At 29.8% G+C, this 15,883-nt stretch overlaps 1 protein-coding gene across 1 annotated transcript in view; it reads left to right on the top strand.

The window, feature by feature from the left end:
- Window positions 1–13,812, top strand: part of LOC135960368 (uncharacterized) — a 32,115-nt gene extending 18,303 nt beyond the window's left edge. The window contains exons 3-4 of the mRNA XM_065511644.1: window positions 9,501–9,636; window positions 13,535–13,812. Coding sequence (XP_065367716.1) covers window positions 9,501–9,636; window positions 13,535–13,784 — 386 coding nt within the window. The 3' untranslated portion in view covers window positions 13,785–13,812. The remainder of the gene's footprint in view (window positions 1–9,500; window positions 9,637–13,534) is intronic.
- Window positions 13,813–15,883: the final 2,071 nt, after the last annotated feature.

The following is a 15,883-nucleotide window of genomic DNA, read 5'->3' as shown; positions in this document are numbered from 1 at the left end:
TTAATTCATTATAAGATACCGTTTCTCAATGTTTGCCTTGTGTTCACTATTTGGATAGAAGGATAAATAGGTAATTTTTAAAGGCATCTATGATTTTTTTCATATTTCTCTCAAAGGAAATATACGTGAAACGTCTTTTTCCTGTATGTATATACAAAAATATTCGATCTTTTGTATTGGGCGTGGGATTTGTTCATATGGATTTCGAGCCAAAAGAACTGCTTATCTTTTGAGGCCAAGAACGAATCAAGCCAATTTCGGATACTCTGTTCCAAAGTGAAGCGTAACCCAAAGCGAGCGTTCTGCATCGATCGAAACAAATAGTAGTCGGACGGTGCAATGTCTTGACTATAGGTCGGGTGTGACAAAACTTTGCAATAACTAAATAGGTTTTAACAGTTATTGCAACATTAAGCCGAGCGTAGACATGTCTGGCGATATATTCTGCACGATTTTTCGCCATTGCTCGAACAAACATTGGTGTCAATTCGACTGGTTAACCGGTCTTCACGTATGATCTTATGCCTTGGTTAATCGTAATGGATTCATTTTTCTTCGTAAGAGCTAACAATTTGACCTTTGACCTTCTCGATTTAAGGGTTGACGTGTTCGCATTTCAGTAAAACTCTCAGACTATATTTAAAATTACATGGACTATAATATTCTGTATAGGTTTTACTTAAAAATCATAACAGTAAGGAAATTCGGCTCAATCGAGAAAATATGACCAAAAAATTAGTTTTTCTCGAAAATCACAAAATTTAATTCGCAGGTACGGAAAATCTATAGGAGGTATTGTCATAATTTTTCCATATTTTTATTCCCTATTATGTTCTCAATAAATCCCAATGTGATAATCAAAAAATTCTGAAATTTGTTTAACCAAATTTTTAAAAATTTGAAAATGGAGTTTTGAAACTGCCGTTAAAAAAATAATTTTTTTGGTCATACCAGCGAATAGGTTAACGGTAAATATGGATTTATTTTAAGTAAAAATTAGCTTTCATTTTAATATTTCTCAAAATATGTTAATTTTGTTTCTTGTTCTAGTGGCCTGAGACACGTTAGTGGCCTGGTGATTTTTTAATAACTTTAACATTTTTTAACCAATTTTTGTGTTCTATATCTTATTAGAACAACAATTACGTACACATTTCGATTCTTTTAAATTAATTGGCAAAAGTAATTATTTAATTTAAAAATGTTTACAAAAACTAAAAGAATTGCATTTTTCCACTTGTAAATGCACCTCAAAACATAAGCATCGTTGCGGCACCAGTTAGCGTTAACTTAGCATCCTAATATGTTACACAACTTGTTTCTACAATACATACAACAATTCTAGAAGGGGATGGTCACAATTGGCAATTTTATTTTTTTGGAGCACTCTAATGTATATGTATGTATATGTATTAGTTTGTGTATTTTTCCAAAGCACTTTCATTTATTAACTGGTTAACCAGCAAAACCCAATATTATTCATACAGATGGGTTTTTGTTTGGCTTATGAAGGACACTTTGAGCTAAAAAAAAAATCCAAATCAGATGGTGTGAATCACCAAATTTCATTTATCACATTTTCATAATGTGGTTTCTTGGTAAAACAATCAAAAAGTGTATTGCATACTTTCAGGGAATTTAGTAGCTACTTTTGTCCATTAAAATATATGTAATACTAGGTGTTTATTAATGAGTAATTTTTTTATTATTTCTGCTAGATTAGCATCAATTTTATGTTAAGGTCATGGACGTTTTTAGGTACTATATAACATGAGAACAAATAAATATTAATTAAATTAAGTGAAAAGATTGAAATAGTATTAGAGAAAGAGTTCAGAATTTTAGATTTTTTAGTCTTAAAAATGCATTTGAAACATTTGTAATTTTTAGCTATGACCTTTTCATAACTTTTTGGAAACATATGGATTCTGAACCTAAAGAACTGCTCATCTTTTGAGACCAAGAACGAATCAAGCCAATATCTTAAAAAACTCTGTTTCAAAGTGAAACGTATCATAGAGAGAGCGTTCTGCATCGATCGAAACAAATAGTAGTTGGACGGGCACGCTTTGGACTATAAGGCGGGTGAGGCAAAACTTCCCAACCACTTCATTCTAAATAGTTTTTTAGAAGGTATTTCAACATGTGGCCGAGCGTTGTCATGATGGAATATTACGGTTTCATGTCTGGCTGCATATGATGTGATGATCTGGTCAGATTTCAGCAACTCATAATAGATAGGAGCCTTTTGCCCCCAACAAATTACCTTAGCGCATTGATATTTGGCTTTGGTGTCAATTCGGCTGGTTGACCGGGCTCCATTGGATCCATTTTTCATTGTAAGTAATGATTCGGTGCAAAAATTATTTCATTTTATAGCGTTCAAGGTCTCTCGGCTTCAATTTGTATGGGACCCAATTTCCCATCTTGTTGCTTGCAAATGTTTTGAAATTGCTGCTTGAATGATTTTTAAAGCTCTTGTTGAGTTTTACAACAATCTTCACCACATCTGCACAGAACAAACTATCTCTGGCACATTGAAATAGATGGAATACATGGAACACACAACACCAAAGACACCTTAGAGATTATATTAAAAATTAAAAAAATTCAAATGTTTTTGTAAATATGAAAAATACTTTGTATACATATGTACATATGGGTAAATCCTGCGTGACGAACGTTTCATTCGTACACGTTTTCATGTTTAAATATGAAAATTTTTTGATTTTTCAAATAAGATACCTCCAACGTATACTATACGCTATAGTGAGATTTAAGTGCAGTTCCAAATGGCATAAGACATTTCCTTTTGTTACAAAAAGTGGAAGTAACATTAAAAGTAATTTTGGCGAATTTGGCATAATAAAGCACACAAAATCTTATTCCTAAAAGAAAAAAGCCGAGAACATTTTGTGACGCACGTTACGTGACGCTCGTTATCTGAAATCTGAAATTCAAAAAGTAGCATTAGAAGAATGAAAAGTTCTCACATTTTGGTACCTAAATATAATCCCTTATTTCTAACACTAACTTCACTCAGATACATATCATCTAACTTTAATGTCGATAAGTGAAGTAATTTAAAATATTAAAAAGGTACCATTAGGAGAAAAGTACCAATTTCCCTTTTCCTCCTTGAACAATCCTCAAGTTTGAAATTTAAAAATATTCCATTTTGCAAAAGTTGTTTATACTACAGACATGTCTCCATCGATTAAAATCTGTGTTAATGTGCCCAATAATAAATATGTTTTAAAAAAAGTACCAAACTGTTTACCCGGATTTGGCCTAAAATACATCATGGCACTCAAGTTCCAAATAACAACCTGTTAGTTAATTTTTGTATGAATCCAGGAACCAATGTTAAAAAAAATTATCAAAATCGGCTTAATAATTTGCAATAAAATGTATTTTCCCGATTTTATCCCCTTTTTGGTACCTTTTTTATTCCCATTGCGGTGGTAAAATATTATTAAAATAATTTTCTGTATCGTGGTGGAAGCTCATAGTAAAATATTCGAATGTCTATGTCAAATTATAGAAAAACATATTTTATGAAAAAGTACCAAAAATAAACACAATTTTTATCCCTTAAGGGTTCGAATTTCCAAAAAGTACCAAACTCATATTTTTTATTTTTTGATAAGTAAAGAATACGTTTTAAATTTTGTTTCTATGTTTATTGGTTTAAAAGATACATAGGGTGCCAAAAAAGTACCAAAATACAGTTTTTACCCGTTTTCGAAAAAGTACGAAACACCTGTCAGCTTATTTTTTAAATGGAGTAACATGCCATTTCAATGTTTTTTGTATCTTTATTAGTTTTGAAGATATAAGATTACCGGATTTGCCCGTTTTTACCCCTTAAACGTTGGAAATCCCTTCTTAGTGGATCGTTTTGGGGAGGGAGGAACCCATAGTTAAAATTTCATGATTCTAGCTTCAGTCGTTTGGGCTGTAGGATGATGAATCAGTCAGTCCTTCAGTCAGTCAGTCAGTAACGTTACTCTTTTATATATATAGATCAGTGGTGCCCGAACACATACCATCAAAACTTTGGTTGTGTTGGTAAAACAGATGAAATCAAAGCAACAAACACATGATCATTATAAGAACAGCGGAGAATTTGATTTGATTTTGTTCTCTGAGATGAAAACAAAGCAACAAACACATGATCATTATAAGAAAACTCACAAGTAAGCTTATAGTGTATGTGTATCAAAGTAACGTCAGCAGAATTTTCTTGCCCTATTACGCGTGCTAGGGAATTGTGATTTTGGGCACCACTGATATAGATAATATACATATTTAGTCTAATATTACAATTAAGAATTCCAAGTTTGATTCATTTAAACATTTTTTTGTTGGTAGACTGTTTCTGGGACTTGCCCCATATGTATGTGAAAATAAGCTAAAAGTATAAATATAATAATCTCTAAGTATTAAAATAAAAAATAGTTTGGCATATTACATATGTAAATATTTTGATAATTCCACTTAATCATCAAGATTAAAACTACCCAGCAGTTTGAAAAGTGCCAGTTGGAAACTTTACTACATTCACCAGTGTATTCAGTAATAACTAATAGACAGATATTGGTCTTACGTTTCTGAAAATAAATTCAAGTAAAATAAAATCCTGTAAAATATACCACTTCGATGACCACATGTAATGCTGAATGTGGCTGTTGGTATTTTGTAACTCACTGATAATGCAGAAAATGCAAAAATGGAGAATAGGCTCATATGCAATTCTTAATAACAAATACCGAGCATTACAAATAAGAGCTCCATGACTTAGTGATTAGCGCATTTGACTATAAAACGAGAAGTTATGGGTTCAACCCCGCTCTCTTTTTTCCCAAATTGTGGAGTATTAGTACTATTGAATTTAAGAGTGAAGTGTTATTACTGTATTTGAGTGTGCTAATCGGTCGCCTGGAATGACATCTCCATGTTAAATTCACCAGTCATTAACGTTGCTCGTGGTTTGAAAATTCACTAGTAGTAGTTCTCAGTGGCTAACTAATTCAATATGGCGGAACTAGTTCAATAAACTGCAGGGTAAATATCTACACAAATCCATACATATATATATTAGAGTGACAATCAGTTGTATGGAAAAAAATTTTTGTTAAAATTTTGAAGAGTGCCGGGTGGAATATTGTGACACTAGGCCTAAATGTTAAGTGCTGAAAATTTGAGCCAAATCGGGCAACGATTTCTGGACGCGCATCGAGGTCAAAGTTCAGATATATGCAAAATTTTACTGTTAATATGGAATAAATAGGTGAAACTCGTTAACTTTCTGCATTGTTTTCTAGAAATATGTAGATTTATTTATATTAATGAATATTACATTAAAAAAAAAGTTTTGGAAATTAACCCTGTATCTCCTTTGGTTCAAAATGACCCAATACTGTATTATCGCCAAAATTAGAGAAAAATGAAAATTTTTCAGTTTTTGAAAAAATGTTGCTACTAAATAAATACTTTTGCAATTGAATGCAAAAGAATCGAAATATGTACGTAATTATCGTTGTAATGAAATATAAATGACAAAATTTGATTAAAAAATGTTAAAGTTATTACAAATTCGCCAGACCATTACAGTGTTTCAGGCCAATTGAACAAAAAATTTAGAAAAAAAATTTAGATATTTCGAGAAAAATTAAAATAAAAGCTCATTTTTACTTAAAATATGTCCATATTTACTTGTATATAAGTTTTTGTCTTCGTAGGATACCGTTAACCTATTCGCAGGTATGGCCAAAAAAAATAACTTTTTTTAACGGCTGTTTCAAAACTCCATTTTCAAATTTTTAAAAATTTTGTTAAACAAATTTCAGATTTTTTCGATCATCACATTGGGGTTTATTGAGATTAAAATAGGGAATAAAAATATGAAAAAATTATGTCAATACCTCTTACAGTTTTTCCGTACCTGCGATTGAAATTTTGCGTTTTTCAAGAAAAACTAATTTTTTGTCCATATTTAGGCGAATGAGTCCAATTTCCTTACTGTTATAAATTTTAAGTAAAACCTATTCATAATATTATAGTCCTTGTAATTTTAAATATGTTCTGAAAGTTTTACTGAAATCGGAAAACGATAACCTTTGAATCGTGAAGGTCAAAGGTCAAATTTTTCAATATTTGGAATTTCTAATGAAAAGATAGCGAAATGTTACATATTTTTGGGCCGATTTTCATGAAACTTGAGGAAAATATATATTGGGGTCTAGCATTTACAACAACAGTGCAAAAATGAATTTTAACCTTTAAGAGGACTTGGGGTCAAAATGGTTGTGTTTTTCTTGATTTTAAAAGTTGAGAATAATTTGGACCCCAAGTGCTGCTAAGGGTTAATTTCCATTTTTGTGCTGTTATTTTAAATTCTGGACTTTATGTTATATTTTCCACAAGTTTCATGAAAATCGGCCCAAAAATATGTAACATTTCGCTATCTTTTCATTAGAAATTCCAAATATTGAAAAATTTGACCTTTGACCTTCACGATTCAAAGGTAATCGTTTTCCGATTTTAGTAAAACTTTCAGAACATATTTAAAATTATAAGGACTATAATGTTATGAATAGGTTTTACTTAAAATTTATAACAGTAAGGAAATTGGACTAATTCGCCTAAATATGGACAAAAAATTAGTTTTTCTTGAAAAACGCAAAATTTCAATCGCAGGTACGGAAAAACTGTAAGAGGTATTGACATAATTTTTCAATATTTTTATTCCCTATTTTGATCTCAATAAACCCCAATGTGATGATCGAAAAAATCTGAAATTTGTTTAACAAAATTTTTAAAAATTTGAAAATGGAGTTTTGAAACAGCCGTTAAAAAAAATTATTTTTTTTGGCCATACCTGCGAATAGGTTAACGGTATCCTACGAAGACAAAAACTTATATACAAGTAAATATGGACATATTTTAAGTAAAAATGAGCTTTTATTTTAATTTTTCTCGAAATATATTAATTTTTTTTCCTAAATTTTTTGTTCAAGTGGCCTGAAACACGTTAATGGTCTGGCGAATTTGTAATAACTTTAACATTTTTTAACCAAATTTTGTCACTTATATCTCATTACAACGATAATTACGTACACATTTCGATTCTTTTGCATTCAATTGCAAAAGTATTTATTTAGTAGCAAAATTTTTAAAATATCTGAAAAATTTGCATATTTTCCGAATTTTGGCGATAATACAGTTTTTGGGTCATTTTGACACAAAGGAGATGCAGGGTTAACTTCCAAAAAAAAAATTTTAATGTAATATTCATTAATATAAATAAATCTATACATTTCTAGAAAACAATGCAGAAATTTAACGAGTTTCACCTATTTATCCCATATAAATAGTATAATTTTGCATATATCTGAACTTTGACCTCGATGCGCGTCCAGAAATCGTTGCCCGATTTGGCTCAAATTTTCAGCACTTAACATTTAGGCCTAGTGTCACAATATTCCACCCGGCACTCTTTGAAATCTAAAAAAAAAAAATCGGCTGTCACTCTAATATATATACGTTAAAGTGGGTAGATTTTTTTCACGAAAAATCGTATTGCAGAACCGCATTCTACGGAAAATTCTAAGAAATCTTCCCCAAGAAACCATAGGTCTAACATCAAATCATATCTTGCGCATTTCGTCTTTTATCCAATGATATTTCAGTATTTATTTTTTTTAATAGTTTTTTTATTGGATAAAAGAAGATAGGATTTGATTTCAGACCTATGGTTTCATGGGGAAAATTTCTTAGGATCTTTCCGTAGATTGCGTTTCTGCTATTTGATTTTTTACTTTTTGATCGTCCATGCAAATCGACACAGCCTAATATATGTATATATATAAGTATGTATGTAAAATATATTATAAGAACCAAAGGCTACATTTCAATTACAAAACATTCTTAATAAAGTTAAGTCAATTCATGGAAATGGCTCAAATAAACGTTACTTTATTACTGATTAAATAACATAAGGTCAAAATTGTGGCAAATTGTATTTTAAAGTCAGCTATAAACATTCGTATGTTTGCACTTGACTTTAAAGTATTAAATATTAATGAGAAAACCTTACTTTGAAGAGAAATACACATGAATAACATTGGTTTGCGACAAGAGGGTCATAAATCAAAATATGGATATTTTGTGCTAACATTTGCAGATTATTTTATACATTTCTTATATTTATTATGCTTAGATTTATTGCTATTAAAGTCACAACATTTCAATTGAATAAAATATGGTTAAATTTCAAAGAATTGTAACATCAATGAACATCTTTGGAAAAACAAAGATAGAATTTTTGAGATTTCCTTTGTTCAAGAACGTAATGTTATACCCAGTTTTGATGAGATAATGATTTCATGAAAAAAAATTCTAGGATTCATTAGATTTAATACAATGTCAAATATTTTAAAATCCCACTAACAGTTCTAAAGTTATTAACAGTTTTATTTTAGGTATATTGCACGAATCTATCAAAAAAATTTAACTTTGAACCTCCAAATTCTAGAGAGCTTTAAGTTTTGTGTGGGCATGGAATACATACATACATACATACATGTATAGCAAATGTTATCGAAAACAGAAGAGTAAATGTTGAAAAATTAATTTGTTTGAACGATATGTTTCGTTTCGTCCCAGTTTCAAAACCTAGAAGCTTTTTCGTAGTTAAGTGTGTTATACACCAATATGCAATATTATTGTTTTTGTACTTTTTTTGTAGAACTACCAGTACCTACTTGGTGTGAATCATTCCAATCTACAACTCTGTTCAATTTTATGCATGCATAACCCAACACTAATCATGAATATCTCCAAATGTTTCATATGTGGCGTATACTTAATATGCAATTTGAAAAGCAAATAAATATTAAGTATACGCTACATATGTAGCTAAGACCCTCATATGTAGACAAACTTTTAAATCCCATTAAAATGACATTAGAGCCAACTTTGCAAAACTATTAGGGATTTGGTTTTTTAGTTCAGCTACTATCATTTTACACACATTGTTATTAAAAATTATTATCAAAAATGTAGTTGAAAATAAACAGACTTTTACAAATCAAAATCCCTCTAATTTGTTTGCTGGTTTATGCCAGTTACTTATCGACACGTCTGCAAAATATATGTATCTTTTGGTTTTGGTTATGTTTCTGTTTATTTTTTTGCACATTAAGGACATTTGACACAAACAAAACACCAAAATCAACTTATTCTCTGTGAAATGTGACATTAAGTAACAAATTTACCAATTTCCATTTAAATACAAAGTACCAACATTTTCCACTCAAACTCTCTCAAACACATCAACCAACCACCACCCATTGGACCACATCTTCCTGTTTGTTAATATGCAATAAGTTTACTATTGTGTCAAATTAGAAAAGACAACTTGATACATTTGTTAATATGACAAATTTGCTTTTATTCATGATTTATTTGCTTCTCTTCTCTTTCATTTTATCCAGATTATTTAAGTCACAAAGAATGTTTTTCCTACATACAAGAGGATTGGATGCATTGTACGAAAAATTTTCAAAATATTTTGTCAGAAGGTCTACACTCGGAGAAAAATATAACGGAAAAGTTTTTGGAATTTTGTTGGTAAGTTTTATTAAGTTAACAATTTGTTTGTAAAGCAAATAATAACATGAGAATTTAACTCATTGTCATTTACACTTATTTACACACCTAATTACATACATATATATAGCCATGTTTTACATTTAATTTAAACTTATGAAAACACAGAAGTGATGAGGAAAATAGCAATGTAGTTAAATATCATCTTACTCTTATTTCCCACTAAATATCGATTTTTATATGAAAATTCTAAAATCACTCATAAATCGTTAATAAGAAGTCCTGGAGAAAAGACAACAAAAATCTGTGATCACTCTATTTCCCACCAAATATCAATTTTTTATGAAAAATCTAAAATCAATCAAAAATCGTTAATAAGAGGTTCTAGAGGAAAAAGGACAAAAATCTGTGATCACTCTTATTTCCCACCAAATATCGATTTTTATATGAAAAATCTAAAATCACTCATAAATCGTTAATAAGAGGTCCTAGAGGAAAAAGGATAAAAATCTGTGATCAATCTTATTTCTTACCAAATATCAATTTTAATATGAAAAATCTAAAATCAATCATAAATCGTTAATAAGAGGTCCTAGAGGAAAAACAACAAAAATCTGTGATCACTCTTATTTCCCACCAAATATCGATTTTTATATGAAAAATCTAAAATCACTCATAAATCGTTAATAAGAGGTCCTAGAGGAAAAAGGATAAAAATCTGTGATCAATCTTATTTCTTACCAAATATCAATTTTAATATGAAAAATCTAAAATCACTCATAAATCGTTAATAAGAGGTCCTAGAGGAAAGACAACAAAAATCTGTGATCACTCTTATTTCCCACCAAATATCGATTTTTATATGAAAAATCTAAAATCACTCATAAGTCGTTAATAAGAGGTCCTAGAGGAAAAAGATAAAAATCTGTGATCACTCTTATTTCCCACCAAATATCGATTTTTATATGAAAAATCTAAAATCACTCATAAATCGTTAATAAGAGGTCCTAGACGAAAAAGGACAAAAATCTGTGATCACTCTTATTTCTTACCAAATATCAATTTTAATATGAAAAATCTAAAATCACTCATAAATCGTTAATAAGAGGTCCTAGAGGAAAGACAACAAAAATCTGTGATCACTCTTATTTCCCACCAAATATCGATTTTTATATGAAAAATCTAAAATCACTCATAAATCGTTAATAAGAGGTCCTAGACGAAAAAGGACAAAAATCTGTGATCACTCTTATTTCTTACCAAATATCAATTTTAATATGAAAAATCTAAAATCACTCATAAATCGTTAATAAGAGGTCCTAGAGGAAAGACAACAAAAATCTGTGATCACTCTTATTTCCCACCAAATATCGATTTTTATATGAAAAATCTAACATCACTCATAAATCTTTAATAAGAGGTCCTAGACGAAAAAGGACAAAAATCTGTGATCACTCTTATTTCCCACCAAATATCGATTTTTATATGAAAAATCTAAAATCACTCATAAGTCGTTAATAAGAGGTCCTAGAGGAAAAAGATAAAAATCTGTGATCACTCTTATTTCCCACCAAATATCGATTTTTATATGAAAAATCTAAAATCACTCATAAGTCGTTAATAAGAGGTCCTAAAGGAAAAAGTACAAATATCTGTGATCACTCTTAATTCCCACCAAATATCGATTTTTATATAAAAAATCTAAAATCACTCATAAATCGTTAATAAGAGGTCCTAGACGAAAAAGGACAAAAATCTGTGATCACTCTTATTTCCCACCAAATATCGATTTTTATATAAAAAATCTAAAATCACTCATAAATCGTTAATAAGAGGTCCTAGACGAAAAAGGACAAAAATCTGTGATCACTCTTAATTCCCACCAAATATCGATTTTTATATAAAAAATCTAAAATCACTCATAAATCGTTAATAAGAGGTCCTAGACGAAAAAGGATAAAAATCTGTGATCAATCTTATTTCTTACCAAATATCAATTTTAATATGAAAAATCTAAAATCACTCATAAATCGTTAATAAGAGGTCCTAGAGGAAAAACAACAAAAATCTGTGATCACTCTTATTTCCCACCAAATATCGATTTTTATATGAAAAATCTAAAATCACTCATAAATCGTTAATAAGAGGTCCTAGACGAAAAAGGACAAAAATCTGTGATCACTCTTATTTCCCACCAAATATCGATTTTTATATGAAAAATCTAAAATCACTCATAAGTCGTTAATAAGAGGTCCTAAAGGAAAAAGTACAAATATCTGTGATCACTCTTAATTCCCACCAAATATCGATTTTTATATAAAAAATCTAAAATCACTCATAAATCGTTAATAAGAGGTCCTAGAGGAAAAAGATAAAAATCTGTGATCACTCTTATTTCTTACCAAATATCGATTTTTATATAAAAAATCTAAAATCACTCATAAATCGTTAATAAGAGGTCCTAGACGAAAAAGGACAAAAATCTGTGATCACTCTTATTTCCCACCAAATATCGATTTTTATATAAAAAATCTAAAATCACTCATAAGTCGTTAATAAGAGGTCCTAAAGGAAAAAGGATAAAAATCTGTGATCACTCTTATTTCCCACCAAATATCGATTTTTATATGAAAAATCTAAAATCACTCATAAGTCGTTAATAAGAGGTCCTAAAGGAAAAAGGATAAAAATCTGTGATCAATCTTATTTCTTACCAAATATCAATTTTAATATGAAAAATCTAAAATCACTCATAAATCGTTAATAAGAGGTCCTAGAGGAAAAAGGACAAAAATCTGTGATCACTCTTATTTCCCACCAAATATCGATTTTTATATGAAAAATCTAAAATCACTCATAAGTCGTTAATAAGAGGTCCTAAAGGAAAAAGGATAAAAATCTGTGATCACTCTTATTTCCCACCAAATATCGATTTTTATATGAAAAATCTAAAATCACTCATAAGTCGTTAATAAGAGGTCCTAAAGGAAAAAGGATAAAAATCTGTGATCAATCTTATTTCTTACCAAATATCAATTTTAATATGAAAAATCTAAAATCACTCATAAATCGTTAATAAGAGGTCCTAGAGGAAAAAGGACAAAAATCTGTGATCACTCTTATTTCCCACCAAATATCGATTTTTATATGAAAAATCTAAAATCACTCTTAAATCGTTAATAAGAGGTCCTAGAGGAAAAAGGATAAAAATCTGTGATCAATCTTATTTCTTACCAAATATCAATTTTAATATGAAAAATCTAAAATCACTCATAAATCGTTAATAAGAGGTCCTAGAGGAAAAAGGACAAAAATCTGTGATCACTCTTATTTCCCACCAAATATCGATTTTTATATGAAAAATCTAAAATCACTCATAAATCGTTAATAAGAGGTCCTAGACGAAAAAGGATAAAAATCTTTGATCACTCTTATTTACCACCAAATATCGATTTTTATATGAAAAATCTAAAATCAATCATAAGGCGTTAAAAAGGAGTCCTAGAGGAAAAAGGACAAAAATCTGTGATCACTATTATTTCCCATCAAATATCGATTTTTATATAAAAAAAACTAAAATCACTCATAAATCGTTAATCAGAAAAAGGACAAAAATAACATGTAAAATGTTTTTTGAGAAAGTTTTTTTTTCCAACAAACACTGCTATAATTCTCCGCATTTCAGTGAAAAATCCTAATTAGGAAATGTGTCTTCAAAACTGCAACATTTTGTACAAATATTTTCCCAAAATAAATAATTCTAGCTCTTCACTTTAATTAAAAAAACCTCAAGTATGAGTGTACAATATTAATATCATTTAATTGTTTGTGTGTCCTACAAATAGCAAAAAATATTATGTTTCACAACATTTTTAAAATTTCATTTCATTTCTTTTCCTTTTAACTTGATTACTTGCAGCGCACGTTATGCTTATGAGACCTGCATCTATAATAGTGCCCGGTACAAATGCTATCAGAATTCGGCCGCATTTGCACGTGCCACAGCTCAAATGTTGTCCGATGAAAAGCATTTCAGCAATTGTCGTCAATTTGAAGTATCAACGTGCGGCAGCACACCTACCATAGCCCAACTGCAGCATTGCCATTGGACATTATGGCTGGCCATATCTTTGCTCTTCATGATAAAAAATCATCACTTGATGTCATAAAGTAGATGCTTGGAGGTTGTATACTGATGGTTGGCTAGATGGATGAATGGATAGATGGATGTTTGAACGTATGGATTGATTCAATTCAATTGAGTTTGTTAGATGGTCTTACTTTCTGCAGCAGCAAACAAACATATTAAATGTACTATAGTAGGTATAATGGAATCGTAATGAAAATCATTGGCGTTTCATTAAAAAGAAAAATAAAGACCAGCAAAAGAAATAGAAAATAAATAGTGATTGCATTTGTGTATGCCATGTTGACTACTGAGTGCTTGCAGATTTTTTTTTATGTAGTAATGAACTCATTAGCTACACCATTCTCATCAAAAATTTAAAGAAATTTTAATTTTTATTGTGAAACTAATAAATAATAGTATTAATTCAAATAAAATGAAATTTTATGTGTTTTTATTTGTTTTGGCTCCAAATCAATTAGAAAATATTCGATTACTCACCAAATCTGGATAGCGGCTTACGAATTGTTCATTGTTCTCCATCTGTTTCTCATTAACACAGCTCTAATATTATTGCATTCAATATTTTCTGTACAGTTATCATACCTATGCATCAAAAGTATTTTTTAGAAATTTCAACCAATTCTTAATAATTTTCATTTTATTATTTCTTCTTAGATAAAACAGATTAGTAGAGATTTCTTCAAAATCGAATGACTCGATTTTACACGAAGATAAAAAAATGGTTCAACATGTTACGTTACGGTATCTATACTGTGTTCATTGTAGCAATATATTGTTGTCGTACATAATCAAAATTTCATGTCTTTACTTTTGGCTATTTTACTATTTTATATAAAGGGGTTTTCATTAATTGTTTTCTGTAAATCTAAATAAAACAAAATGTGTGTGAGATACCATCGACATTTTTTATTAATTTGAAAGGTCTTTGGTTATAAATAACCAAAACTACAAGGCTGGTTGGCAATCAATTTTTTTTTTTAATCCATTTCACAACTTACGATTGTGAAGTGGATTACGAGGTTTCAACGTGAGAGAGTTGGTTTGTGTGGTTCACGGAAGACAAAAATCGCACAGGCCAGCCAAATAAATTTGAAGACCAAAAATTGGAGTCACTACTCCATGAATATTGTTGTAAAACTCAAAAAGTGCTGGATTCGTACCAATTCCCTGAGAGCAGAGAGCTCTTGAATGATGATTATGAGCTGCTGAAATCTGACCAGACCATTACACAGAAAAAACTATTTCTTAAACCGTTTCAATTCAAATATTTGTCACATATTGAACTGGTTTCAATTATTTCTTAATTAAATCAAGTATTCATTTGCTCAAAAACAAAATTTTCTGATATTTTCTATTGCTCGTTTGAAGCGAGCAATGGCCGGAAAACGCCCCCCACCCACTTTATAATCCAGACTCTGCTCCATCCGTCTACTATTTGTTTCGATCAATGCAGAATGCTCTGGCAGCAGTTCTTTTGGATCGGAATCCATATGTTGCTAGAAAGATGGGAAAAAGTAAATGGCCAATACTTTGAATGTATTATATTGTACAACTGTTGCAAATTAAAAGCTAAAATTTTTAAAAATTTCCGCATTTTTTAGTCATATACCCAACAATATTTACACAAATTTAAAAAAAAAAAATTGGTTAAAATTTACATTACGAAAATCTCTTAAAAATAAAATTCAACAGAAATAACATAAATCGCAAGACCTATTTTCATGGCGATCGGTATTTAGTTGGTCATAGTTCCCATATAAGGACCATTTGAAATTTTAAAACAAAATGTTTTTGCTCATTTACTTTCTGTAAGGTATTAATTATTACACTCTGCTACAAAATGACACTTTTTGTCAGAACTTGAAAAGCGAACTAGGCATAGAGAATAGACATAGAGCGGAAACTCTGCTGTCAAAGACCTAACTCAGTTGTCAGAAACCTAAGTGGTGAGAATGTATTAGTAGAAAAAACTATGTGAAAACAAAAACAACATTCGTATGTGTGATTATTTTGAGTATATTTTTTGTTTGAGTTTTTTTCTAGTTTCCGCTATGGACCTAGGCCTCAAAATAACTCAAAATTTTGAGTTATTTTGAAAAAACTGTTTTAGGGTAGGTA

This window comes from Calliphora vicina, chromosome 1, assembly GCF_958450345.1.
Source record: "Calliphora vicina chromosome 1, idCalVici1.1, whole genome shotgun sequence".
NCBI classification, from domain to species: Eukaryota; Metazoa; Arthropoda; class Insecta; order Diptera; family Calliphoridae; genus Calliphora; species Calliphora vicina.
The sequence above is the reverse complement of the archived record's forward strand: the minus strand, read 5'-3'. Positions and strand labels throughout refer to the sequence as shown.